This window comes from Strix uralensis, chromosome 2, assembly GCF_047716275.1.
Source record: "Strix uralensis isolate ZFMK-TIS-50842 chromosome 2, bStrUra1, whole genome shotgun sequence".
NCBI lineage: Eukaryota > Metazoa > Chordata > Aves > Strigiformes > Strigidae > Strix > Strix uralensis.
Window position 1 is genome coordinate 121,252,641 of NC_133973.1, and position 25,873 is coordinate 121,278,513.

Sequence of the window (25,873 nt, forward strand, 5' to 3'; positions counted from 1 at the left end):
TAGCCTGGCTCACTGTTTTAAAAATAAAGATTCTGTACAAATGAGGGTGGACTTTGGAAACTGAACTTCTGCATCCATGCAGTAGAGGAAAATGCAATATAGTGTTTAACTTTTAACTTTAGTGTTTAACTTCTTCATAATTACCTCCTTATAGAAGTGTGGAGTCTATTTAGTGGAAGTTTAAAATGAATATGGAAAAAGGAAATGCTTACAGGTTATGGGGGACTCTAGTACTCAGTGCTAACTGCACATGTCTGCCACTGGTGAAAACGTTCTAAGGGTGTGAACACCCTCCCAAAATGGGATAAAAATTTATTTAATTGTTTTTATTTAAAAATAAATCCAAGGGTGGGTGAACAGAAGAATAAAGAGCTTCTGGAGGTTAAAAGAAAAATCAAATCCAGAATCCAACTGTTACTTAAAAAGTACTTGTCATGTCCAAGTAAGGAGAATGGAGAAGAGCGTGAGCCTAGCAGGCTTAGAACTAAACTTTGATAAGAAAGATTGAGAAATTATCTTGAGGGAATTACTTTAAGTAATTATTTTGAGTTTGCTAAAAGCATAAAACTAGGAGTTAAACTCATGGGAAGCAAGAAGCCTGAAGAACAGTGGTGTTGAAAAAACCTGATCAAGGTATAATTAGAGCATTTAGGAAAGGTAAGAGCATACCAGAAGAACTAATGAACTAATTGGATTAATATTGTCTATAAATGAGGTCAGAGTGATTCGTTTGCCTGAGCCATTATTTACAGGGAACAAGTGAAAAACTCTGAAGTTAACAGTGTCAGTAAAATGAATTTTAGCTCAAATTTATAGAAATGGATTATTTTAAAAAGAAACTTGTATTTGAGATGAATAATAACAAATTACTAAAAGTGAATGGTCCTCACTTACGTGGTCTGAAAGAAGTCAGGTGTGACATGCAGAACTATGAACTACTGAGTGTAATCTTTATTCATCCTGAGGAGTGGAAGATGACAAGTATAATGGCAATCTTTAAAAAGAAAACAGAGGGCAGAAGTAAATGGTTATTTTTTATTACAAAAGGAGGCTACCAGTGGATTCATCAGGAATCTCTTCTGTTCAACACATACATAAACCATCTGGAGGAAGGGACACTTGATGACCTGACAATTTGTTATTGTTACATAGTTATTCAGGACTGTCAAAAATAGAGGGCACTGTAAATTGTAAATTATAGAATTTTAAAATACAAAGCTGGGATTTTTCTAACATTGTGAAACTTGTATCTGAACTGATTCTTAAGATTCACTTTAGCGTGTCGCTGGAGAGAGGGGTGTGAATCATCTGTCCTATTTTGAATGCTGTCTGAAAGACATTATGGGTATAAAAGAAATTAAGATGTCTAGCTCAGACACAGGAGATTATGCTGTAGACCTTTCAAATAAGGAGAAAGAGATCCCACCACAGGTATCAAGGCAATAAATTCAGATGAAAGTCAGGGTTGATGAATGCAAAATGACAGTAATCGCGAAGCTGGGTGAAGCCATAACTGTGCATATACCACAAGAGGCTGTTACTGCTTGATTTGAGAGTCATTGAGAGTCTGCAAACATCGTCTCAGTGCTGGTGTGATTAAAAAGAGAAGCAGAATTTTGGAGATTGTGAAAAAGGGAATTTAGGACCAATTGAAAACATATAAGGCTAGTATAGTGCACCCATAGCTTGAATGCTACCCAAGCTCATAAAGCATATCCTGTGGTCAAAGGCACAGAGTGGTGAGCATTTGAAGAAGACCCAAGTAAGCATGTATTTCTTCAGCCTGGGAGTGGGGGGGGAAGGCAGCTGGTAGACTAGAACACACAATTAGCATAAAAGTTTAATAGAAAACAACTATTTTTGTTTCTTATATGTGAAGTGGTCACAGAGCAGAATTTAACATGAAGGAGGGTTTTGGCTTTTTTTTTTTTTTTCCAGTGAAGAAGGAAATTGTAGAACTTGTGCTATAGAGCATGAGATGCTGTGGAGGCCTTAATTGTGAGTGGGAGGAAAAAAGATACAGCAACTTTGTGAAGTACAGTTTCACTGGTAAATATTAAATAGGGAGATCTAGATAGGCTTTTGGCTCAGGATTTCCACAGTGAAATGCTGCAAGTGTGTAGCAGAAGTGACAGTTCTACGTGCTTTGTTTATGCTTTTCTCCATATGTTTTAGCCGTTGCTGGAGATTGATTATTCAACATAAAATGATCACACTGGGTTAGAGCAGGGAGCTGAGTTTAGTATGTTTCATTCTAAAGACTTCTTTCTTTTGTTTTGTTGTTTTGTTGGTTTTTTTTTTTTTTGTAGTTTTTGTTTTGTTTTCAATAATGTTACAAGAATGTATTGTGTTTCCTGGCTTATGCAACTGCTTTATTTTAGTTTGGGAAGGCTCTGAAGTTCCTACTGGATTCAGTAAGCTTTAGGTCAGATGCTATGTACTGTGTTTCTTTTGTTATTAGGCAAAGATAAACTCCATCACATTATTTTATTAGAACAAACTTCTTGAATGAAGAGCTAGCTCTTGACGAATATTTTAAGATTGAGCTATATTAATTATTTACTAGCTAAGTGTGCTGGAGCATGTGCTTAAAGTAGATGTTTTTGTCAATTACTGTTGCAATGGATTTTGAGTTGTCCAAATTTTAATTCATGGTACTGTAAGTCCTCTAGTCCCATGCAAGTCACATTTAGGTTTTGAAGGTATTTGAATCTGTCACCTTTCGGAAGAGTGGTGGGAGGAAACTGCTGAAAGTCTGTAAATTTTATCCTACCTAGGATGGGAGAAGGGAGATCCTATCCCTTAACTTCTGTTGAATAACTTCATTCATCTAATCAGTCTGAACTGCTTTTGTTGAGTGATTGTTGTGATTTTCTAGGAGTGGCTATTTGGGATAGAAGAAGTTATCCACTGCAGACAAGGCAATTGCTTTTGAAGAATACAGCGTATATTTTTACCACAAACTTCCTGTAAGGATCTCTACTGCACAACTGCTTCTTACTACAGTGGTGTTTTAGCTTCCATAAATTCTAATGTCAGATCTGATGTCAACATAATTTGCAGGAAAACAGATGTTTGAGTGGCTCATCCTTAGGTTCAGTTGGATGCCTCTTTTCGGCTGAATGGAAAACAAACCAAGATTTGTTTGAATTACCAAAATTAATTTTTTCAATTAAAATTGCTGGCTCCTCAGCCAAGTAAAAAGAAAAGTTAAATTACAAATTTAAGAACCTTCTTCTACCATAATATAGCCAAATATGTCTGTGGTGGTGTTTTTTGGGTTTTTTTGTTTGGTTTTTTTTTGTGTGTGGGTTTTTTTTTTGTTGTTTTTGTTTTTTTGTTTTAGATCTTCTATCTTATGGTCATACTATATTTTTCCATATTGTCTATATCTTGTTCAGTGCAGTGAATGTTCAGTGTCTGGCAGCAAGGTGGCTCTCCAGTCCTTACAACTCATTGATTATGGAGTATGATCACCCTTATTGCCACCTTTAATCCAATGTGAACAGAGGAGCCTAAACACTCCTGGTCTTCATCACCTCTGTCTTGTGCAGTGTGTTTGCTCCTACTCCTGTGACATGTTGGACCAGCCAGCAGTGTAATTCCCCATACAATTGTGGGTGTGGCCAGCCGTGGTTACCACTAAGCATATAGACTACAGCACTATTATTTCCTTCATGGATTTTCCCAGGGCTTTTATCACTGTGCCAAAAAGAAAATTCCAGCCATGTGGCTGTTGAGGACAGAGGAAATGGGGACGGAATGAGAAAGATAGACCAGCATGTTTTCTGGCTTTTACACAGCTGAATGCTCTGCTCCACATGAATATTACTTTCCTGATATTTAGTGGTTTAATGGTATTTCAAATGATATACAGGTTAGTTGTTATGAATCTCTGAAGATAATGACATAATTGCAGTTTTATGAAGGAATATGGAGATGTTGAAATAGATATAATTCATAGAAGGATTTACTTTCTTAAATGAGACTTGGAAGAAATGTCAGTACATAGACTCAAAATCTCTATCCATGAAACCTCTGTTAAATCCTATTGGCAAGTGAAGGTCTATATAGCGTTATCTCATGTGTGACTCCCACTCAGATTCATAGACTAAACATCTGTTGTGGTCAAGCCATACTTGTCCTTGTAAGTCTTTTTCCCACCTGTAAAGTTTCCTTTTCTCAAGAGCTCTATGAGATCAGAGGGAGGGAATATGCCATCTCGTTGCTGTTTATTTGCCTCTTGAGCCTATGTTTTAAATTTAGATGAAAAGCAAATTCTGATTTACTATTTTTCTCTTGCCCATTCTTCTTTTTCTAGTTGGGGTTCTAATACAATCCTATTGTACTTGAGGCTCTTACCTCCTGTTACCTTTTGGCTTCTGTTTGAAGCAGGTTGATGCGGATGTCAGTTATCTTGGACAATTTGAAATACATCCTCTCCCACAGCTGTCCCATGCATACTATTATGTCAAATTTATGAATATAATGAAAAAGCTTCAAATTTTAATTTTCAGTGGTGAAAAAGCTTTTTAAAAACAATTAAAAACCCAACAGTAAGCTTTTTGATATATAGAAAAATGCAGACCTTAAAGTCTGATTCTTTCATATTTCACTGTTACGCCTAAAGGAAAAAAAACCTGTTTGAAGTTACTGTATTTCTACTTTTTACTGTCTTCAGCTTGGAAAGCAGATTGGGTTCTCACTGCTACAGAAGCATGACTATAGGATACAAAAAAGTCAAAAAAAATTTCAAAAATGATTTTTTTTTTCCCTCAGTTTTAGAGTACAAAATATGTGTGAAGTCTTAGGTTTTCACTACTGATAACGTTAAGTACCCTGTCTGTAGTTCCTTCTGCCCTTGACTGTTTTAAGTAGTTCAGTTTTCCCAAATTCATGCTGTTAAGACTTATGTAATCCTTTCACTAATAGATGTCAATAGATGCTTGTGGGTGTATAGAGACTGATTTCTAGAACATTACCTCAATAATGATTTCTAGAACATTACCTCAATAGAAATTACATTCTATTTGTACACATAAATTCTACTAAGGCATTTTTTTTCCTTTTTGATTACTTTTTGCTAAAAGAGAGAAAGATTAAGTTACACTGTTTATCAGACCATTTAAATTTTGGTCATAAACTCGTTTTATTTAAAAATCTCTGCAGTAATCCATAACAAGAATTTAAGCAGTGAAAAATACAGAACTATGTTAGTAATGCTGACCTTCATTTATGGATTTATTAAAGAGATATGCTGGTATTATGTTTGCAAAAAGGGAATTTGCATGTTGCCTTTCCTTGGATCTGAAGTCTGTAAAATGGAAAATTGCTTTCATCCTTATCGTTTTTACTTGCTGTGCAAACCCTCCTGTTGCACATCTTTGCGTTTGCATCACCATAAACCAAAATAATAGTCTAGAAACACTTTAAAAGCTAAAGTGAAAAATGCAGAATGTTGCTGCTGCTACTATTATGTAATAAACCTTCTTCTTCTCTTTCTTCACATGGTGAAGCCATTCTAGCACAGTATTTAATAGAGATGATAGAACTCTAACAAAGCTCTGGTGCACTGTTGCTTTTTACATTTACTTAAAAGATCTGAGCATGTGCATGGTTTGCTGTAAAAAAATTAATGTGAAAACCCAAGAGAAAATAATTTCAGACACCTTGTTCTGTGTTCTGGTACACTTCAGTTCAATGCACTGAACAACTTTCTGTGTATATTGTGTGGATGCAAAGTTAAAGCTGTTCCTGCGTGCGGAAACAAATCAACAGCAGTGACAGCTGGATTAGGAAAGACAGGAGAAACTGTGCAGATGCAGCCCATATTAAATGGCTGCGTAAGCATTTGGTGTTCTTCCTGAATTATGTTAAAAAATATGCTGCAAATGAAGACTTGTGCAAGACAGTCTTTTCTAGGTGTACTGGGTCTGGCCAGGGATAACTGTAAAGTTAATTGCCAATTATGCTTTTAATAGCAGAATTCTGTGGCTGAAGGTATTTTGTTTGGCTTACATTTCATTTTATTGACGTGCATATAAAGTTTTATCAGTCCTAATAACTAATTATAGCAAAATCTACAGTTTTCCTTTCAAATAACTGAAACAAAAAGGAGCGTGGTCCCTAACCATGGAGCAGTATTCTGCTGTCTATTGCTTGACTTTTGCTGCTCAAAGGTAGGCCTGGACTACCTTGCTCATCAACTTGATTTACAATATTTTCCTGTCAGTGACATAGGCCTCAAAAAAACTGATAACTTAAAATCCTTTGATACTAATTGTTTAAAATATTATTTATTTCACTGTAATGATAGGTTTGGGAAATGCCTGTGTGCTGAATTATATGTTGAATTAAACATACAAATTCAGATGTCTCTGCTTGTAGGGAGATTGGAGTTGTAATAAAGTCAACATGATAAAATTCTGCTTTGATTTGGTTTAAGCAAATGCTGTTTGAGATCAGAAAAACTGTTTTCCAAGGTGATTTTGTGGTAAGCAATACGTGCTAAATGCTGAATAAATTTAAATGTGATGAGATGTATTCATATGTCACTCAGGTTTATATTCTAAAGTAATAGTTTATTCTTCTTTACTGCAGCTTCCCAAAATATATTATGAGTACAACATTCCACGAATATTAACTCTGTCATTTAAAGTTGAAGACGTCAGTGTTGCTATGACAATTTAAAACCAAACTGATACGTTTTATACAATCTATAGACACTTTTCACAAATTTTCTGAGCAGATGCACTTTTATTGGCTTATATGGAAGTAACTTTAACTATGATTGCGTTAGCGAGAAAAGAGGATAATCAGAAGTTCAATAGTTTGCATACAAAGTAGAACAAGAAAATAAGCAGAAAAATAAGCGTACATAAAAGCTGAAAATAACCCACACTAGAAAGATGCAGGTATATTTTTGTTACCATGTTAATTGAGTTTAATGGAATTTCTTGTTTCCTCCCCAAATTTCAGAGGCAATTTGAAGAGGGGAAAGAAGTGTACTCAGGGTATTATATGGAAATAATCCCTGATGATTAGGAGTTCTGTCTCTTGAGGCTTCCTTTCAATATCACAATGATATTAAATTCTGTACTAGGGCTTTCTTTTGAAAGGGTGCACCCAAAGAGCAACAAGCTATAGCAGTAGAGGGAGAGATGAGACACCAAACACCCAGCACACTTCAGGTAGAGTGTGTAGGCAGCCAGCAGTGTATAAGACTCCAGGGGTTTTTGAATAAGAAAAACAGAATCAGTTTAAAATTAAGTGATGAGATACAGTTTCAGTGATCTGAACACATGTTGGCAGAAAAATGAGGCTGACCCTGGAGTGTACCTTGCACAGATCTGCAACAGTTACTTTAGGAGGTGCCAAGGTGCCTGATGGCTTCAGTAACGTAAAAAATGAAAAAAGACATCAATTGTTTTATGAACAGCATTTTATATAATGAAATTATTCATGTAATATATTCAGATTATTCATAGTAATTATCATGTTAAGGATTTCATCAGCAAATACAACATTGTAATTTTTCCCTCTTTCAAATCATTCTCATTTATGCATAGTCAGATGCTGGTCCCTTTCTGAATTCCTGTGCTGAATGGTTAGAGATATCTCGCCTTTTCTTGGGTTTTGGCCACATTTGCACTGTATTTGAGCTGTCCAAATGAGAGCCCAGAGGGTGATTTTTATCTGCTCCTGAGAGAAGTTTGGATGTCTTCCCTGACTGCTGTTTCAATGTTTGTGTATTACAGGCCTTTCTTGGCCAGGACAAGCAAAATTGTGATGGCGTCTCTGTTGGTTAAACCAAAACTGCTTCCTGGTTGTGGAAGGTAGATCCCCTGTCAGATGGATGGTAGAAATTGCACAGTTGCATAATTATGCTATGAGGTGTAGGAGGCTATGTCATTTTGCCTGGTGCTAAGAGTTCTAAAGCTGCCTGTGTGTTCTCTGGTTAATTGGTGCTTGCCAAAAGACAAAGGAAAGTTGGAAAAGAGAGGGTGCATACAAAGGAAGAATGTGGCAGAATAGCCCGTAACAAAAGTGAAATGGGAAAGAAAAGACAAGGGACTGTGGAGATGATCTGTCTTATGAGCACGTCAGTTTAGGACAGCTCTTGGTTTTGGCCAGTGTCTGGTAGAAACAAGGACTTGAGGTGCACTGCCTTTATAGATGTATGAATTTCATATGTTAACTTTAGGCAGTGATATATCGAAGTGACTTCCTACCTCTTTCTGATCTCTGTGCAGTGCCTGAAACACAGCAAGGGCGTTATAAAGCAGAATCAAGAATGGTGAGGGCACTAAATACACAACTCCAGAATGCACTGACTTTCATGTTTAACAGGTGTGATGCTTCAGCTGATGCAGAACAGCAGCTCTCTAGCAACTCTAATACATCAGCATAGTTCCTCATTTGGATTTGTACTAGCTTTGTCTTTTGTATGGAAGAAGATATGTATGAAAGAAATCAGTTTTTAAATGATTACTTGCTTTCCTTCTGGCATTTGGGAGAACACTTTCTTCCTTTTTATTCAATTCCCCTTTAACTTTTTTTGAGACATTTCATTATAGCCAAATAATGCAATTGGCAGAACACACTGGGCACCTTATTGTAAGAGTATAAATTTTTTAAAAGAGAATTTCCATTTTTTTCCCAAATAACTTTTCAAAAAGCCAATATTTGGAGTAGCAGATGAAGAGTACTCTCTAGTCTGCCATGGTAGCAGCTACATTTTATTTTATTTCAGTTCTGACACACTGATGTTTGGCATTTGCAGGATTTGAGGAATAATCATATTTAAGGAATTATGCCCTTAAAAAATACATACATTTTTTTCATTGCTATGGGCAAGGAACGTGTTAGTAATGTTCATTGCTACTACTCCAATATTGCAGACTAAATGTCATTAGTGTTTTTTTGTTTAAGGCAGAAAACATTGCTAAATGGATTTTCCCATTTACATTCGTGTCATACCTTATGTCAGTAGGTCTACACAATTCTTGCTGGATGATATTTTTGCCTGTTTTTGTTTCTTCCCGCAGTTTTTTTAGGTATGTTGGAAGGACACTATGGTAGTAGGGGAGTTGCAAAGAAATTCTTAATCCTTTCATGGCTTTTGTTTTTAGAGGTGAAAATATCCCCTTTTAACACTCTTTTGAAGTCATCTAAAGGATGTGATAAAACAGGGCAGGAAATGAAGATTCAGGGGCAGGGTGACCATCTGTAACTTGGTCTCTGTCTCAGAACTGCAATATAATGGCACTTGCATTGATGTGCTAGACTTATGACTTGAATAAAGGTCTCATAAACTTCTACTTAAAGGTATGAAAAAGGGGGAAAAAAATAACACCTCATTTTTCTACTTTGTCCTCATCTGTTTTAATTCCGCAAGGGAAGGGTATAGTGCTTGAACAGCATCGAATTGGGCATGAATTATTAATGACTAGGCTTTGTTTATTGCACAAGCAGGTTGAAATGTTTAAAATAACTTTTTTCTTAGACACTGCTTATTTCAAGCACTTATTTAATGCCTTTGAAGCTGGAGCGTTGGTTTCTTGAACTGCCTTGCATTCCTTGTTAATTTCTGTTATTCGTTAGTATTGCAACGCAATCTACAATTTTGTTGCTGGTACAAACTCTGTGGTAGAGGTAGTCTGAACCTGATCTGTGAATACTCCTCTATCCCTTTACTATGACTTCTCCCCCCAAAATGCTGCATTGCTACCTACCTTTTCTTGTTCCTTTACTTCTCCAAAGTAATCTTACATTTACATTCCTGAATGTAATTCATCTAATTCTGTTGACCAACATATATTGCATTTTAAACCAGAAGTGCAGTTTTGTCTGGCTCCCATGGCCTCTAGCTGTATGGAGACCTCTCCTACACATCTTTTTACTTCCAGGAAAAATCAAAAGTTCTGTTTAAGACTCTCCACTGACTTACTCTAGCCTGATGCATAGACCTTGGGTGGGATCCAGGCTGCACTAGGAGCTTACATTGAATGGGTGATGCATGCACATGATTCCACTTACATATATAGCTTGTTTAGTAATGTTAGAAGTGAAGGTATTATTTAATCCTTTCCACTGTTTCCCTTGACTTTGAGGGCTTAGTTTTGAATCCTGAAATACTACTGTTGGATTTCCAGGAAGCAATAGGAGAACTCTCTGGTGCAACTGGAGAATCTTTCTCACCATTCTTTTGGGTGACTCCAGCTTTTGCCAATGGATAGTTGGTTGCTTGTTTTTTACTTTTTTTTTTTTTTTGTTGCATTTATAGTTCGTTTTTTAAGTCTCCTGAATTGTGCTTGCTTTCATTGACTCCACTTAAGGTCATGTATTGGACTTTATATTGCTTCAGACCTACTCTTAGGCTTGAGTCACTGAATTCTGAATATTTTTTCATATTGCATCAAACATGATGCAGAAAGGTACAATTCTTGAAGAACAGAAGCATCATTTCTTTTTGGTCTTACTGAATTACCATTTGAAGTGTAGTGATCTTCTGTTGGTCGTGACTGTACCAGGAGAAACCAAATCTGGTCTTTAGACAGCACTTACTTTATTAAAGTTTACTGCTTTTTAGGTGAGCATTCTGTTTTGGGTACCAGATGTCTCATTGTATACAACACTTTACCCACTGTTGAAGAAAGGCATCATCCAGCCTGTTTAATAAGATGAGTATTTATTTCATCACAGGAGGATCTGTAGAGTATTTTTAAGGTGTTTTGAAAAGTACTGTTATTTCAAAGAGATCATGCATAAGAAACCAGGAATTTGCATGACTACTACTATGCACAAGCAGAGCAAAATAGTAAAGGTATTGTGCTGCATGTGATACTCTTGATAGCCAAGGTGTTCTGATTTCCAGTCTTCCTTTTCTTTGTAGTCTGCCAGCTGTCTTGTTTCATGTGTATTTGCATTCTCATGGCAGACTTTTTTATATTAAAAAACTCTGAAGAAAATAGTAAACCTTTACTTTTGGTAATAACAAAACGGTGCCATTCTGTAGGTAGTGCTTTTTGGTGTTTCTTCTACCGAAGCTCTAATTTTACCTTTTTTACACTTATATGACAGAATAACAGAGACTTGATTTTTGACACCCAAACCACTCAATATTTTTCTAAAGCTCAGGAATGTCCTGTTCTTTTGTATATAGAATTACAACATTGCAGTAAAACAGAACAAGAATGGAGTTGGACTATTAAACTGTTGATTTTAGTATTCAGTGGCTTCCAGGAGGAAATGCGCATAAACAGTTAAATGAATTAAAGGTTAAAAAAATAAGTAATATTAAGGAGGCTGCTTCTCAGTTGTTTGGTAATGAAAGTACTGAGCATATTCAAAATAAGCTATGGGTCTGTGATAGAGAATTGCAGTATTCAGGAAAAGCTGTCTGATTTTTTTGGGGGGATGTTACTTATCTACCCTACAAAATAAAGTCTTAATTTTTTAAAATATCAGATTATCTACACAAACTACACCTGGGATATTTGGAAGATTTTATTTGGAGACTGTGCTTCAATTATGATAGTATGCCTTTCCAAATGCCTTTGGCTAACATTAGTCCTTTGCTAGAGCTAGCCCAGTCAGTATTCTAAATATATATTAGGATTTGTTGTGAAGACACTTCTACCATTTCCTTAGCAATTCTTGGAGCAAAACTACTCATACATAAATCTGCCAAGACTCTGAAGGACCAGCACCTCCAATATCAAGAAATCTGTATAGTGTACTGTTTTTTCTTCTCCCTGCCATTTTGATAAGGAGATTACTGAAACTATTCAAGGTAAAATTACAGTCAAGTAGAGCATAGAAGTATTGCAGCACTGGGATTTCATTTAAAGAGAAAAACTTGAAAAAATTCTTGTGAATGCTTTTTACATTTCCTTTAGCTATAGGTGTTGAATGTTTAGGGTATGTGTGGTTTAACCTGAGCCAGCGACTAAGCAGCATGCAGCTGCTCACTCAGTCCTCCCGGCCCTGGTGGGTTGAGGAGACGAACTGGAGAAAAAGTAAAACTTGTGGGTTGAGATAAGAACAGTTTAATAATTGAAATAAAATAAAATATTATAATATCAAGAATAGTAAGAACAGTAATAATAATAATAATAATAATTGTAATGAAAAGGGAGATAGCAAAAAGAGAGAGAAATAAAGCCCAAGAAAAACAAGTGATGTACAGTGCAGTTCCTCACCACCTGCTGACGGATGCCCAGCCAGTCCCCAAGCAGTGATCCACCCCTCCTGGCCAACTCCCCCCAGTTTATATACTGAGCATGACGTTCTATGGTATAGAATATCCCTTTGGCTGGTTTGGGTCAGCTGTCCTGGCCATGCTCCCTCCCAGCTTCTTGTGCACTGCTTGCTGGCAGAGTGTGGGAAACTGAAAAATCTTTGACTTAGGATAAGCACTACCTAGCAAAAACTAAAACATCAGTGTGTCATCAACATTATTCTCATACTGAATCCAAAACACAGCACTGTACCAGCTACTAGGAAGAAAATTAACTCTATCCCAGCTGAAACCAGGACAGGGTATTAATGGCACATAATTTTAAAGTCGTGTAGAATGGCCAAAGTAGAAAATGGAGAAATACTTTCCTAAGTCCTTTAAAAAGTTAATCTTTACAATCAAGACTTGCTAAGTCTTGATTTAGGCAAGATGTCATGGGATTTGTTTATCATCAAAATAAAAAAAGATTGATAACGCCTAATGATATCTATCTATCTGTATCTCTATATATAAAGTGTTCTGTGAGTTACGAAGCTTAGTGAAATCTACTGACATGTGGGTTTGAGTCCCATGACCTCCATATTTTCCTTGCTTTCTTTTCCATCCTTTGTCTTTTGCTGCTATTGCCATAAGTCCACCTTCTTACCATGTCCTCTGTCACCTTGTGTCACCTTCAGTTCCTCCAGTTCTTATCTACAGACTCCATTCCTCCTAAATATCATCTAGGTGACATGTATCCAGTTTGTGTGGGTTTCCACTGTTAAGACCCTGTAACACACCACTGACCCTCAAGCATGTCTTCATAACAAATTTAATATTGTCAGAGTTTCCTTTTAAATGTGGCACATGTAACTAATATGTAGTAATTAATGATCAAACAAAATACCTGTGGATCATTCAGCCTTGTTTATGGTAATGTGCTAGTTGTGTTTGTTATCCATATCTAGCAACAGGTATACTCAAGAAAGGTTAAAATTGAAGACAAAGACTGTTTTCTTCACAAAATGGCTTAGTACTCTTCTCTTGGTAAAAATAACTGTTGACATGTTTTCACAGAATATGAAGTGCAGAGTTGTGGTCTAGTTATTTCACAAGAGATGAGTTAATGGATAGTGAGAGTTGTAACAGGAGAGGAGGAGAGGGAAGACAAATAAAATATATATGATATAAAAAATTGTGCATCTATTTAAAGCTGTGGTTATATCGAGATAATACTGAAATACCTAGCCCTTAACTTGAGATGTAATATAGTAATATACTGCTCTCACTGGTGTCACACATCTGTATTTTAATACCTATGGTCTTAAGAGATGTACCTGGTGATTGCATGTGCTGCAGACGCCATATGAAAGGAGACAGTGCTACTGCTTATGTAGTTTATACTTTCCTCAATAAAGGATACTACAAAGAGCTAAGTATTTTTTCTTGCTTATTTATACATGCACGCATTTTTTTCTGTATATCTTTTCAGCTCATGGAAAAAACTGACAGAGAATACTACACACTGGATGACATGTTTGTTTCCAAAGCAGCCAAAAGAGCGCGCAGTGGGGAAGAGGAAGAAATACAAAGAAGAAAAGCAATACGTGAGCACCAGCAACTTGCTGCACGCATGGAAAAGTGCCCATACTGCTTTGATAGCAGTGAACTTTCTAAACATCTTATTATTGCAATTGGCACCAAGGTAAGAAAATAACAATTTAACATAAATGTAAAAATAAAAAAGAAATAAAGGAAAGCAGTGTTGGTGTTAGAGTGTCTAAGATTAAGAATGAATTGCTTCTGTGAAATGATTTATTGTTCTGCATCTTATTTTCCTTGCTCTTCCAATTGATTTCACAAATTCCTCAAGGGTGAGGCAGAAAAACATATAAATCTGTCATGAATTTTAAAGCTAATCTTTGGTATCAGAACTTCACGTTTATGGATTTGTGGAAGACGAGAGCAATAATGAAAGATCTGATGCAGAGGTTGGTTTGTGGAAGACTAAATCACACTGCACTGGAGGAAATTTGAAATGGTAAAGAGCTGTATGTTGATGATATCAAAGAAAATTAAGTGGAGAATTCAATTTTAAAACCTAAAATACTTTGAAATAGACAGAAGTTTGGTTTGGGGAACTTTCCCATTTCTGTTACGGCTTCTAAAAGTTGCATAAATAGTTGGATTTATAACATCTGAAATGCTTCAGTATATGCTATTTTGTCATTCTGTCTCAAAGTTTTCATTTATTATTGATGTTTTTAGTTTGATTTGAAACTTTTTATAGACCAAGGAATTAAGTGCACAGATATGCGTTATGGTACATTGCATTTATTTTTTTATATAGGTAGATTTTATATATATATTTTATATATATATATAAAAATGCAAACAGACATGTATCTTGTGCATGTATCTGTATAGAATCATAGAATGCTTTGGGTTGAAAGGGACCTCAAAGATCATCTAGTTCCAACCCCCCTGCCATGGGCAGGGACACCTTCCGCTAGACCGGGTTGCTCAAAGCCCCATCCAACCTGGCCTTGAACACTGCCAGGGAGGGGACATGCACAACCTCTCTGGGCAGCTTGTTCCAGTGTCTCACCACCCTCATAGTGAAGAACTTCTTCATTACATCTAATATAAATCTATCCTCTTTCAGTTTAAAGCCATTACCCCTTGTCCTATCGCTTCATGCCCTTGTAAAGAGTCCCTCCCCATCTTTTCTGTAGCCCCCTTTAAGTACTGGAAGGCCGCTATAAGGCCTCCCTGGTACCTTCTCTTCTCCAGGCTGAACAACCCCAACTCTCTCAGCCTGTCATTCATTATAAAGGAGGTGCTCCAGCTCCCTGATCATCTTCGTGGCCCTTCTCTGGACTCGCTCCAACAGGGACATGTCTTTTGTATGTTGGGCCCCCAGAGCTGAACACAGTACTCCAGGTGGGATCTTACAAGAGTGGAGTAGAGGGGGAGAATCACCTTCCTCGACCTGCTGGCCACACTTCTTTTGATGCAGCCCAGGACATGGCTTTCTGGGCTGCAAGTGCACATTGCCAGGTCATGTTGAGCTTCTCATCAACCAACAGCCCCAAGCCCTTCTCCTCAGGGCTGCTCTCAGTCACTCATGGCCCAGCCTGTATTTGTGTTTGGGATTGCCTTGACCCATGTGCAGGACCTTGCACTTGGCCTTTTTGAACTTCATGAGGTTTGCACGGGCCCACCTCTCAAGCCTGTCAAGGTCCTTCTGAATGACATCCCTTCCCTCCAGCATGTTGACCACACCACAGCTCGGTGTCACTGGCAGAGTTGCTGAGGGTGCACTCAATCCTGCTCTCCATGTCACCGACAAAGATGTTAAACAGCACTGGTAAAATAAACATGGGTTAAAAATACTGACCCCTGAGGAACATCACTCATCACTGGTCTCCAGTTGGACATCGAGCCATTGAATCTGTATATATCTTGTGTTTATATATCTAATAGATAGTATATACAGAGGTATATCTGTATGCATTTTATATATATATATAAAATTTTATTAAAAAACCATACAGATATATATCTATATTAAGAAAATGTATTGTAGTGGACTAAACAGTGTGATTGCATAATAGTTAGGATACCAGCTGGTCTATAAGGCTGATATTACTGCCTTGTTGGTGTAACTGCTCTCTGCATACTACTTATTCATTGGACCTACTGATGGATAATGGGACCTTCTAAAAACACTCAAATTGCTAATACCTTGCTGTAATTAGAAGGTAATGGCTTCTATTGCTTTGAATTAGCAAACAATGTATTTCTTAACCTCAGAAATGGGGCGGTTTTTAATGTTAGGAAAATGGGCACTTCAGTTTTTGTTTGCTTCGTATAGGTATACTTGTCTCTACCAAGCACCCAGTCCCTTACTGAAGGTCACTGCCTGATAGCTCCTCTACAGCACCATACTGCAGCCACTCTGTTGGATGAAGACATCTGGGAAGAAATCCAGGTCAGTTGAGAAACTGTCTCATGTTTTACAGTGTTGTAAAATAATGTTGTTTTGAATAATAATATACTTGTGATAAGTACCTATTTTCATAATTTTCAGCCTGGCAGCTCTTTTCTGATTTCACTAAGGGGCAGAATATTCTTACATTATGGATGAAAATTAGTGGTCAGATATTGAAAAAGGGAGATGCAGGGTAAACACTGAAGAAAAGTTCCCATTTATAAGCACTAGAAAAAGTTGCCTGGAATGCTGCAGAACCTCTGTCATTGGAGGTCTCTGAAACCAGGTTAGAGGAACATCTATCAGGGATGATGCAGGTACAACTGATCCCTTACAGAAAGTGGAATAACTGGCTTCATAGTTAGGATTTCCTTGGGAGTGCCAAGAAAAAGAAAAAGATTATGAGGGCAGAAAAATCACTTATAATGGAATACAAGCTGAAGATATGTTGTTTACATATCATCAGATTTTTAAAGCTAATCTGAGGTTTTGGGTGGATGTCAATTGAGAGAGAACTCTCATTCTTTTTCAAATCAGTGAGGTCCCTGTTAGAATCCTATTTCCTACTGTTTTTAAAAAGAATTGTTAGAATAAAGTTCCAAGCATGATGGGTCATGCTTTCCAACTTTCTTATGAAGATGTTTTGAAGGTTTTGAGTTCTGTTTTCTTTGGAAAAGGAAAATCAAGGGAGGAATGGAACAAGCTCTTCCCTAAGAGATTGACTGTGATTGTTAATCCCCCCTCCCTGCCATCAGGATTATTAGAAGGGAAAAACAACTTGCAACCTCTTACATAAAAAAAAAATATTGGAGACTGTTTCAGACTACAGGAAAGCCTCTGTTGCTTGCAATTGCTGAGATTTAAAAACAGGTTAATTCATGAGTTTGAAATGGTTTAAGTAAGATTGTTCTTGCCTCAAGCCTGGCAGATGGATTCTCTGACTTTCCAGATTTGCTTCCTACATTGATTCTTATGGCTGATGTAATTTTTATACAGTGTTTCCTAGTAAATTATGCTCCCCCAAAGCAGGAAGGAAAAGGAGTTCTTTTGTATATGACAGAAATGCCTAAGAAACTGGATAAGAAGCAAATAAGCACAAGTAAGATCAGGAGGAACAACAGAGCATGGGGAAAAGTGATAAATATGTTTAATCTATATCTATTTATCCTAACCTCTTTTAACTAAATAGATGATAATTTTTCTAAATTTATATGAGAAGGAAAATAGGATAAAGAAAAGATAATCAAATGCAGTTCCTGTATTCAATGCTAGTCTTTTCCTTGCTAGAAAATACAACTAGTTGGTAAAACTATTATCCGTTGACCCTGTGAATATATTCATAGACAGTTTAAACATTTATTTGCAACAAAGCACTCTGGGAGGTGATGGTCACAGATGGGTTGTTTTAATTTATTTTTTATTTTTCAGCTTCTGTGTAATTCAGTAGGAGTCTGGAGGGCTTTAGCAGGAGTATAAGTATACACTTACTCAGTGACTAAACTAACTTTCTGATGTCAGAGCCATATTTTATATTGCTGTTGAGGGGAGAAAAATAATCACACTTTAAATATTCATGAAATGCTATATTAAGCACATGTTTTAGCTAACTATTTTTTCTGGGATTTTTTTTTTTTAAGATATGCTGGATAAAGCAAGAAGGGTTCTTTTATACTGTATGCCTTCAAGCACTTGAATTTAACATATTGTGTGCTTTAGAGTGATGTGCTCACTTGCCAAAGTAAATATGCATGTACTTTTTTTTTAATATGAAAAGATGCAGATCTTTACATGTTCAGGATTGACTGAATTGTTACATGTGTCAATGCCTTGTGCATCTGAGCATAAGCCAAGTCCTCTTATTTGCCCTTATGAATGGTTTTGTCCTTACCAGTGCTAATTATACTTGATGTTTTGGCCTGCTCAGAATTTGGAGGAAAAGTGCAATGTATTTAAAACCAAGAAAATGCAGTCTGGGAAACATTAGCTAAAATCTGCAGATATTCTAGGCTTTTCAGTGGATTTGTATTTCAGTTGATACTGCAGGGTACACAGTAGCTTGCTTTGGTGTATTTCAGAGGTATAGGTCTGTGGGCCAGGGTGAGGGGGAGAAGACAACAAGCTGTTAATTCAGAGTTGCCTGTCACGCTGTGCAATCAAGTCTGGTATCAGTCCTGGTACAATGATCTATTCACTGGGCAATATCTTCTAGCTGTGTTTCATTGGTTGTGTTAGGGGGGTGGTGGTAGTGTTTTCTTGTCATAGCATGGAGCAGTTTATTTTTGAGGAGAAATTCAGGGCACAAGGGCCTGCTTTGAGAGCTTAAATACCTGGATAAGATTATATTTGACCAAGTTCCTTAGACTTTTAGTTTGATTCATGCTGTGCAAGATGACAAAGGGCTGGGGAGAAGAGAGCTCAATTTCTAGTCCTGTTGCATTGAAAGCCTGATAGTGATTTGTTTTCCATCTGGTTTACTTCAGTACTTGCTGATGTTTGTGTGTATTTGCTTGTTTGATTCATCAACTCTCTGTTTACATTAAAATAGGGAATCTTAAACCTTTAGATGGGATTAGCCTTTTAATTGTGGTGTTTGTGCTTCTGAGCATTAGGACAACCTACTATTTATGTGAGTTGTAGAGCTTTGGTACCTGTGGTCTGTGATGCTCATACAGTTTCAATGATTTCTTGACTTACACTGTGGAAATGATACAGGGAACATTTAATTTTTTAAAAAGCAGTTTTCAAGATCTTGAGACACTTTTAGAAACAATTCACCCTGCCACAAAGTCAGATCTTTTGTGCATTTGAAAATGAGTCTGAGTGAGTCTCAGAAATCATCCCTTGTGCTTGATAATTTAGTTCAGCCTCTACATTGTAAGCTATAGAATGATGCTTTTGCATATCTTAGATGCCAATACCAACTGCCAAGAGTCAGGGAGCAGCAAGGGCAGGCTGCTCCACAGGAAGATAAGTCAAGGGTGGAAGGTGGTGGACAAGGCAGGTGGGGGAAGTCACTTCACTGACAAGAGTCAGTCCCATGTTACCCAAGCCCAGAGAAGAGGACAGGTCCCATGATGGTAGACAGGGTCATCTGTGGCCCAGTGATGGTCAGACAAGTCTGCAGTGATGTCTTAGTTTCAAGGTCAAGTCAGCAAGTCAAGGCCAAGATGTGCCAGGTACACAGCTGGGCACAGGCATCCCTGAAACTTAGCTCAGGGAGGACCAAAAGTGAGGGCCTGAACGTAATTGCAGCTCCTCAGTGACGGGGGGCAGGCCCTCAATTCTCACAGCTCTTCTTTTCACAACTCTTTTTGCTGCATCTGATCCCAATTTACAGCTGCAGCATGTTAGAGCTGCCCTTCTGCATGGGCAGCTGGAGCCCCAGCAGGCAGGAGAGGCTGTTGAGTGTGTGCAGGGCCCTGACACTGGAGCTAGCAGAATTATAAATTGAAATACGCTTTGAATAGATTCAGCACCTGATCCCTATGAATGGGAATGGGTAAGTGTACGTTGAGGCCAGATGTATTAAATATTACATTTGGTTAACTTCCATACAGTGAAGATGGAGGTTATAGCCATGGCTTTCTTTTGAGGCAATGTTAATATTTTCCTTGAAGGTCAAGCATGCCTAGTGGAAATGTCTTTTTTTTTTTTTATTTTTTTTTTTTTATTTTGAAACTGTGTAATGGGAAGGAGTAGTGAAAGGATAATGGTATCTATAGTCAGTACAAGCCAAGACATTACCTTCTTAAAAATTGCAAGCTTGGGACCTATGGTTAAAGCCATGTTGCTTTATGGAGGATCACAGTTATGAAGTTCAACATAGTTTTAATTTCAACTGTAAGAATATGTGGTATTTACTAAAACTGAGTTCGTAGTGTTAATTATAATGTGCATTTCACAATAGTTTTTTAGACTTCCTATATTTGTATCATAGGAAATATAGTTCATATTAAATTGTTGAGTAATACAGAATTTTCCTAGTATGTTTTCTGCTGTTATCCATTTTATTATGAATTTATTATGAATCTAATGTTAGTGAAATAATATACATTATTATATCTGAAAGTTTTGAAAAGTTAATTCAAATTATACATTACTTTTTTTTTTCTTTAAACAGATGTTCCGAAATGTGTTGGTGAAAATGTTTGAAGCTAAAGACTTGGACTGTGTGTTCCTAGAAACAAACATGGGTATGAAGAAACGGTATCACATGGTATATGAATGCATTCCTCTTCCAAAAGAAGTAGGAGATATGGCTCCAATCTACTTTAAGGTACATGAAAATGGATTTTTTTCTTAACTCACTCGAATGATTCATAATTCATCTATTTCTGGGAAAACGTTTTTTGATATTCAAGTACTATTTCTGAAAGGATGGGTTCTTTGATCCTACTTCTTGATCCATTCTTTGATCATATTCCTTGATATTAAAACAAGCCCTGGGAGGTAATTCTGTTTTTCAAGTAATCAGTGGAAGAGCTGTATGTCACTGTGCAGATGCCTCGACTCTGACTGCACTAACAAATACTGGAAGAAGAAGAGAGAATTGTAGTTTCTTGAAGTGCTGTGAGGATTTCAGTACTTCTCACTTAAGTCCTGTAGTATAAACTTAAAACCCCGTACATGCACCTTGGCAAGCATAAAATGAGAAAGTAATGTCAACTGTTTTAAGAAATAAGAATATATAATGTTTCATCCTCATTTTATTTCACTAAGCCCGAATTTTACATGTGTCTTAGGTCTCCAATGAACATTAAGACAGCATGATAGATATTTCTTCTATAGCTTTTCTGGTCTCTTTCCCCTGACTGTGTAAGGAGAGACTCACTGAAGCTTTTGCCTGGAACTGAGGCCTTTCAGCTTTCAGCAACTGGGTCATGATTTGCCTTTTATAACTAATTTATTTTGTTTGTTCTTTGAAATATTATTTTTGTTGTCTGGAAATAATGTGATTGGTTTCTGATGAAGTGGAGCAGTCAGTATGATGAACAACAATGCAGTAGCTTTTACCACATTTGAAACTCTCCACCTGGTTTATTTCATTGCTATGCTTCAAGTGCTGGTAAAACTTGTGTTTTGTCTGAATACTAAAGAAAAGATGAAGTACAAAATTTAATGTCATGTAATTTGCATAAAACCTTTCAGAAGTTTCTGCCATTAAAATACACAGCAAATGAAATTTTAAAGGAACTTACAGTTCACTATATTCACTGCCATACTGTAGAGGATACAGAGGCACTCTTAAAGGTTTTTAAGCACAATCAGTCTTCTAAGCTGGATTCTCCTCTTAGAGTTTAAAAAAGAAAAAAGGCTAATACAGTATAATGAGTTCATGAGAGGTTTTGTATGAGCTTGGTGAAAAGTTGAAACTTGTTAGAGATAATTTGTGTCAGGCAAAAGTTAAATTTAAAAAAAAAAAAAGAGGAACAGAATCAAGTGAGTTTGAAGATACTATACAATGCCTTTATAAAGTAAGTTGTGGAAATTGGAAAGGTTGCCAAAAATAAAGTTACTTTGTTAAGAAATGGTACTTGTGGTGGAATGTACTTCACTACATTGAAAAGTTAGTTCTTTGCTTGCTGTATGAAGGACTATTTTCATATGTAGATAAAATGATTTTACAGAAAGCTATAATGGAGTCTGATGAAGAGTGGTCCATGAACAAGAAGTTAATTGATCTTTCCTCAAAAGATGTTCGGAAATCTGTAAGTAATGAGATATACTGAACACTGAATTTCTCAGCAAATTCTTCTTATCTTTTTTTCATTATTAACTGTTTCAAAGAGAGAAGAAAGGGAACACAATTAAATTAGTACATCAGGAGATGGCATAGGTATGATGAGAATTAAGAGTCTGACTGAACTCCTAACTGACATTAGGGAACAGATTCCTATTTATTTCAACACTTGGTGGACTGAGCTGGAAGCATTGGTTGAGAACAAAGCTGGCAGTTTGAGGACATGCACTGGCATAATTTTCTTGATTAACTTTAAGAATTAAGGTAGATCAAAGATTTGCAAATTACTTTCTGGGAAAAAAAAATGAGGTGTCTTTTTCATTGACCTAGAACAGCCTTTTGTGTCGCTAAGTTTATGAAGCGAAAATATGAATAGCATTGTGTATTCTTTTATAAAATAAGGGAACAGTACTCTATTTGGCTCCTGGATACTAAACTGGAACATCTTTGTATATATAGATCTTAAAGGAATAATGCTGAAACTGTTGGGTTCAAAGATTTTTCCATCTTTTTAATATTAAAGTGAAAGATGTGTGGTATATAGACTTTACCACAAGTAGTTTACTACTATGTAGTAATAATACTTAATTTCTGAAAATGTCTTTTAGTAAATATAGCGCCCTTGCGCTAAAAAAATCCTAGTTTAGGAAAAAGAGGAGATGGGTTTTAATAATGAGACATGAAGCCTGATATGACAAAGAGGGAGATGCAGAAGAGCGCAGAAATGTAAAAGAGTAAGGGATTTGGTGTAGTAGGAGAGCTTTGGTATATTGTGATGACTCTTGAACTAAACCAACAGTGGTAGCAAATGTAGCAAAAAGTCAATATTTATTCTGCCGTGTAAGCTGAAATGTCATGTAAATGCAATGGGAGTCAGTTATGGGTCACCTTATTCGAAGTGGTGAGGCTTCACCTGGAAAATTGGGTCAGGTTTTGGCAACAGTGTTTTAAGACAATTACAGAAGAGAAGAGCATAGATTAGAAAACTTAACTATAGAAACTGGTTCAGGAGTTATGCAGTCTAGGAAAGAAAAGACTGAGACGGCATGTAATGGTGGTTTTCTGTATATAGGAGATTATTTTAAAGAAGATAATACTTTGTTGTTTGCTATCACTAATGGGTGCAGATAAGGAATTTGATTAATTTGTAGGAAGGACTTAGGGAAGACTTTAAACTTAAGGTGGGTGTAAACAGAAAACAAAATAGGCATGTTTTGGATATCTTCTGCTCATCAGTGTTTCAAAAGAGGGAAAGCCAACATTTGTCACAAATAAATGAACTATAATTTTCTTGACACATGGTAGGGCATCCAGACATTTGATTTCTTTAAGAATCTTCTTAGACATACATTTGTGTGACTATTATATACCTATTTGAAGGTAGGCCTTCCTTGAAGGTAGGATTTTTCAGATTAAATCATAACACTTCTTTAAATTAATATAGTGCATCTGAGTGTAACTGGTTACACAGTTGTGTGATTTTAACATTATTTTAGAGTAAAAGAAATGCCTTTGGCCTTCAGAAAGATGTGGGAGTATAGTTTAGAGACTGAGCTGAGGTTTGGGAAGTTGGAGAGTTGTATTAGGAGATGGTGGTGCCTGGAAGAAGGGTCAGACATGGCTGAGACAGCATCTAATAGGCGGATTGCATGCTGAAATTGGGACTGTGGTGTCCAGAGACAGAGTCCGAGCATCTAGTCCTTGGACAGCATCAAGGCCTTCTCTGCTTCTCCCTCTGCTCCCCGCAGCGAGCGAGCTGGGAGTGGGCAATGGGCTGGGAGGGGACACGGCCAGGTAAGCTGACCCGGCAGCAAGCACTTTTCAGCAATAGCCAAAACATTGGCATGTTATCAACACTGGTTTAGTAACCAGTCCAAAACTCAGCACCGTATGGGCTGCTGTGACCAAAATGAACTCTGTCCCAGCCAGACACGATAACATTGCTAGACACAAATAAAATAAAGCTGACATTTTCCTTAAGGTGTCACCTGCCAAACCATTTTTTCCTTATTTAATGATTTTTTTTTTTAGCTCATTTAAAATGTTTTATGTTTCTTGCTATGCTATATTGCCCCTCTGTATTAAATCTTAATTATTTTTAGAGTGAACTTTCAAGCAATATATGGAACATGTCTTGTGAACATTGCACAGTTATTTGGACTGTAGCAGAGGAAATGCTTATGAATTTGAGGCTTTGTAAATCTTATCTGTACAGGAACATCCTCAACAATTAAAAGAGCGGAAAATGACTTGTTGCAGTGAAACAGCAGGAATTACTTGCAATACTGTAGCAATAAATTAATCCGCTTGTCTGTCAGACTGAAGGGTCTTTCTTTGTGGCAGGATAACCAGTGTCTCCTCTGTAGGCTGTCTGAATTATTAAATTATCCGATTCAGCAATTTAATGATAACTTCCAGTCATGTAGTGGGGTCTTCTGGTAGTGTATTCTCTGTAGAGGTGTTTCCCCTTCCTTCTGAGTGTAGTGTTTCCACTGGGTAAATATTTCCTGTTATCACACAACACCTTATTTTTAATAAATACAACTTGCTGGTGGTTGTCTTAAAATTTCTACTCAACCCATGTAATTCAGAGGTGTGGAGTCAGGAATGCATTTGCTTAATGTGCATGCTGCTGCCTGGTCCTTCCCCATCTCTTACCTGGTGCTACAGTGGTTGCCTCTGGAGGTTCTGCCACCCAGTAATTACCTTTTCAGTTTTCAGGTTTTAGGTTTTGTTTTTTTTTTTAATCTAGCTGTTGTGTTGTTCTTTTGCCTTACCTGTTTGTTTTACTGTTTCTCTGTTGAAATTTTATGCTACATGTACTTGGTTTGAGAGGTGGTTTAAAATAAAATGTGATACTATCAACTGTAAAACCACTTTCAAATTCATTAAGTTGTGGGGAGGTTAAGTAAATGCCTGCAGTCTGTTAAACATCGCAAAATGTGTTTCTGCGTGTATAGGTTCCTAAAGGATTACCATACTTTTCTGTGGACTTTGGCCTTCAAGGAGGATTTGCTCATGTCATTGAAGATCAATACGAGTTCCCTCGTTACTTTGGAAAGGTATTGTCATGTAAAAGGTCAATTTACCAATTATACTCTCTTTTGTAAAATTTAAATAATCAAAACAGATGCTGCCAGAACAGTCACTTTGTACCTTATCCCAGTTTAATAGCTGGCTTTTCTTGGTGAGTTGTTATAACTTGGCTTGTTGAATAAAGTAGTAGTTTCTTCAGTGATTTCTTCACTGGCTGATGCTCAGAATATGGTTGTAGATCCATGTTTCTTTTGTATTAATGGGAACTCTAGATTTTTGACATATAATCTAATAGATGGAAAATACTTGCATCTATTTCAGTTTTCATGGCCATAGTATTCTCATATAGGTGCACTCACTTCTGTTAACTGTATCAGTTAGGGTGCATACACACACAGACTCACAGACAACTCCTGGTAAAATACTTGTGAGGTTAAATTACTCCATGTGATACAGAGAGTATAGTATATGCAGGAAGAGCTGCAATAAATGATTCCTTTCTTTGTTATGTCACAGCAATCATTTATTGAAAGAGTCAATATTGCAAAAACGTTAAGAGTGATTGGGGAGAAGTATAACTTCAGAAGGAGTTAAGAGCAAAGTGGGCAGCGTTCTTTTTTCTGAAATTTTCTTAGTCACAAATGTACTAATACATTAACAATCTTGCAATGTTAGGATATTTATGCAGTGCATCGCTATTCTGTACTTAAAATAATTTTGCCGAGGCAACTATCTAACAACTACGGTTCTAATTTTTGAACTGATATATTTTTCAGAATTTCAAGTTTTAGTAACTAGCAGTTGAAGAAAACAGTGACAAATAATCTCATTTGAAAATAGATATTTCTTTATTCTGTGGTAAAATAGTGTTAAGTAATATGGT

At 36.7% G+C, this 25,873-nt stretch overlaps 1 protein-coding gene across 4 annotated transcripts in view; it reads left to right on the forward strand.

The window, feature by feature from the left end:
* The window catches only part of CWF19L2 (CWF19 like cell cycle control factor 2), a 91,806-nt gene that overhangs the window by 58,719 nt on the left and 7,214 nt on the right, over window positions 1-25,873 (forward strand). For all 4 annotated transcript variants that reach the window (XM_074860152.1, XM_074860154.1, XM_074860153.1 and 1 more), the window contains 5 exons: window positions 13,713-13,925; window positions 16,098-16,214; window positions 20,335-20,490; window positions 21,842-21,922; window positions 24,915-25,016. In XM_074860152.1, coding sequence (XP_074716253.1) covers window positions 13,713-13,925; window positions 16,098-16,214; window positions 20,335-20,490; window positions 21,842-21,922; window positions 24,915-25,016 — 669 coding nt within the window. The remainder of the gene's footprint in view (window positions 1-13,712; window positions 13,926-16,097; window positions 16,215-20,334; window positions 20,491-21,841; window positions 21,923-24,914; window positions 25,017-25,873) is intronic.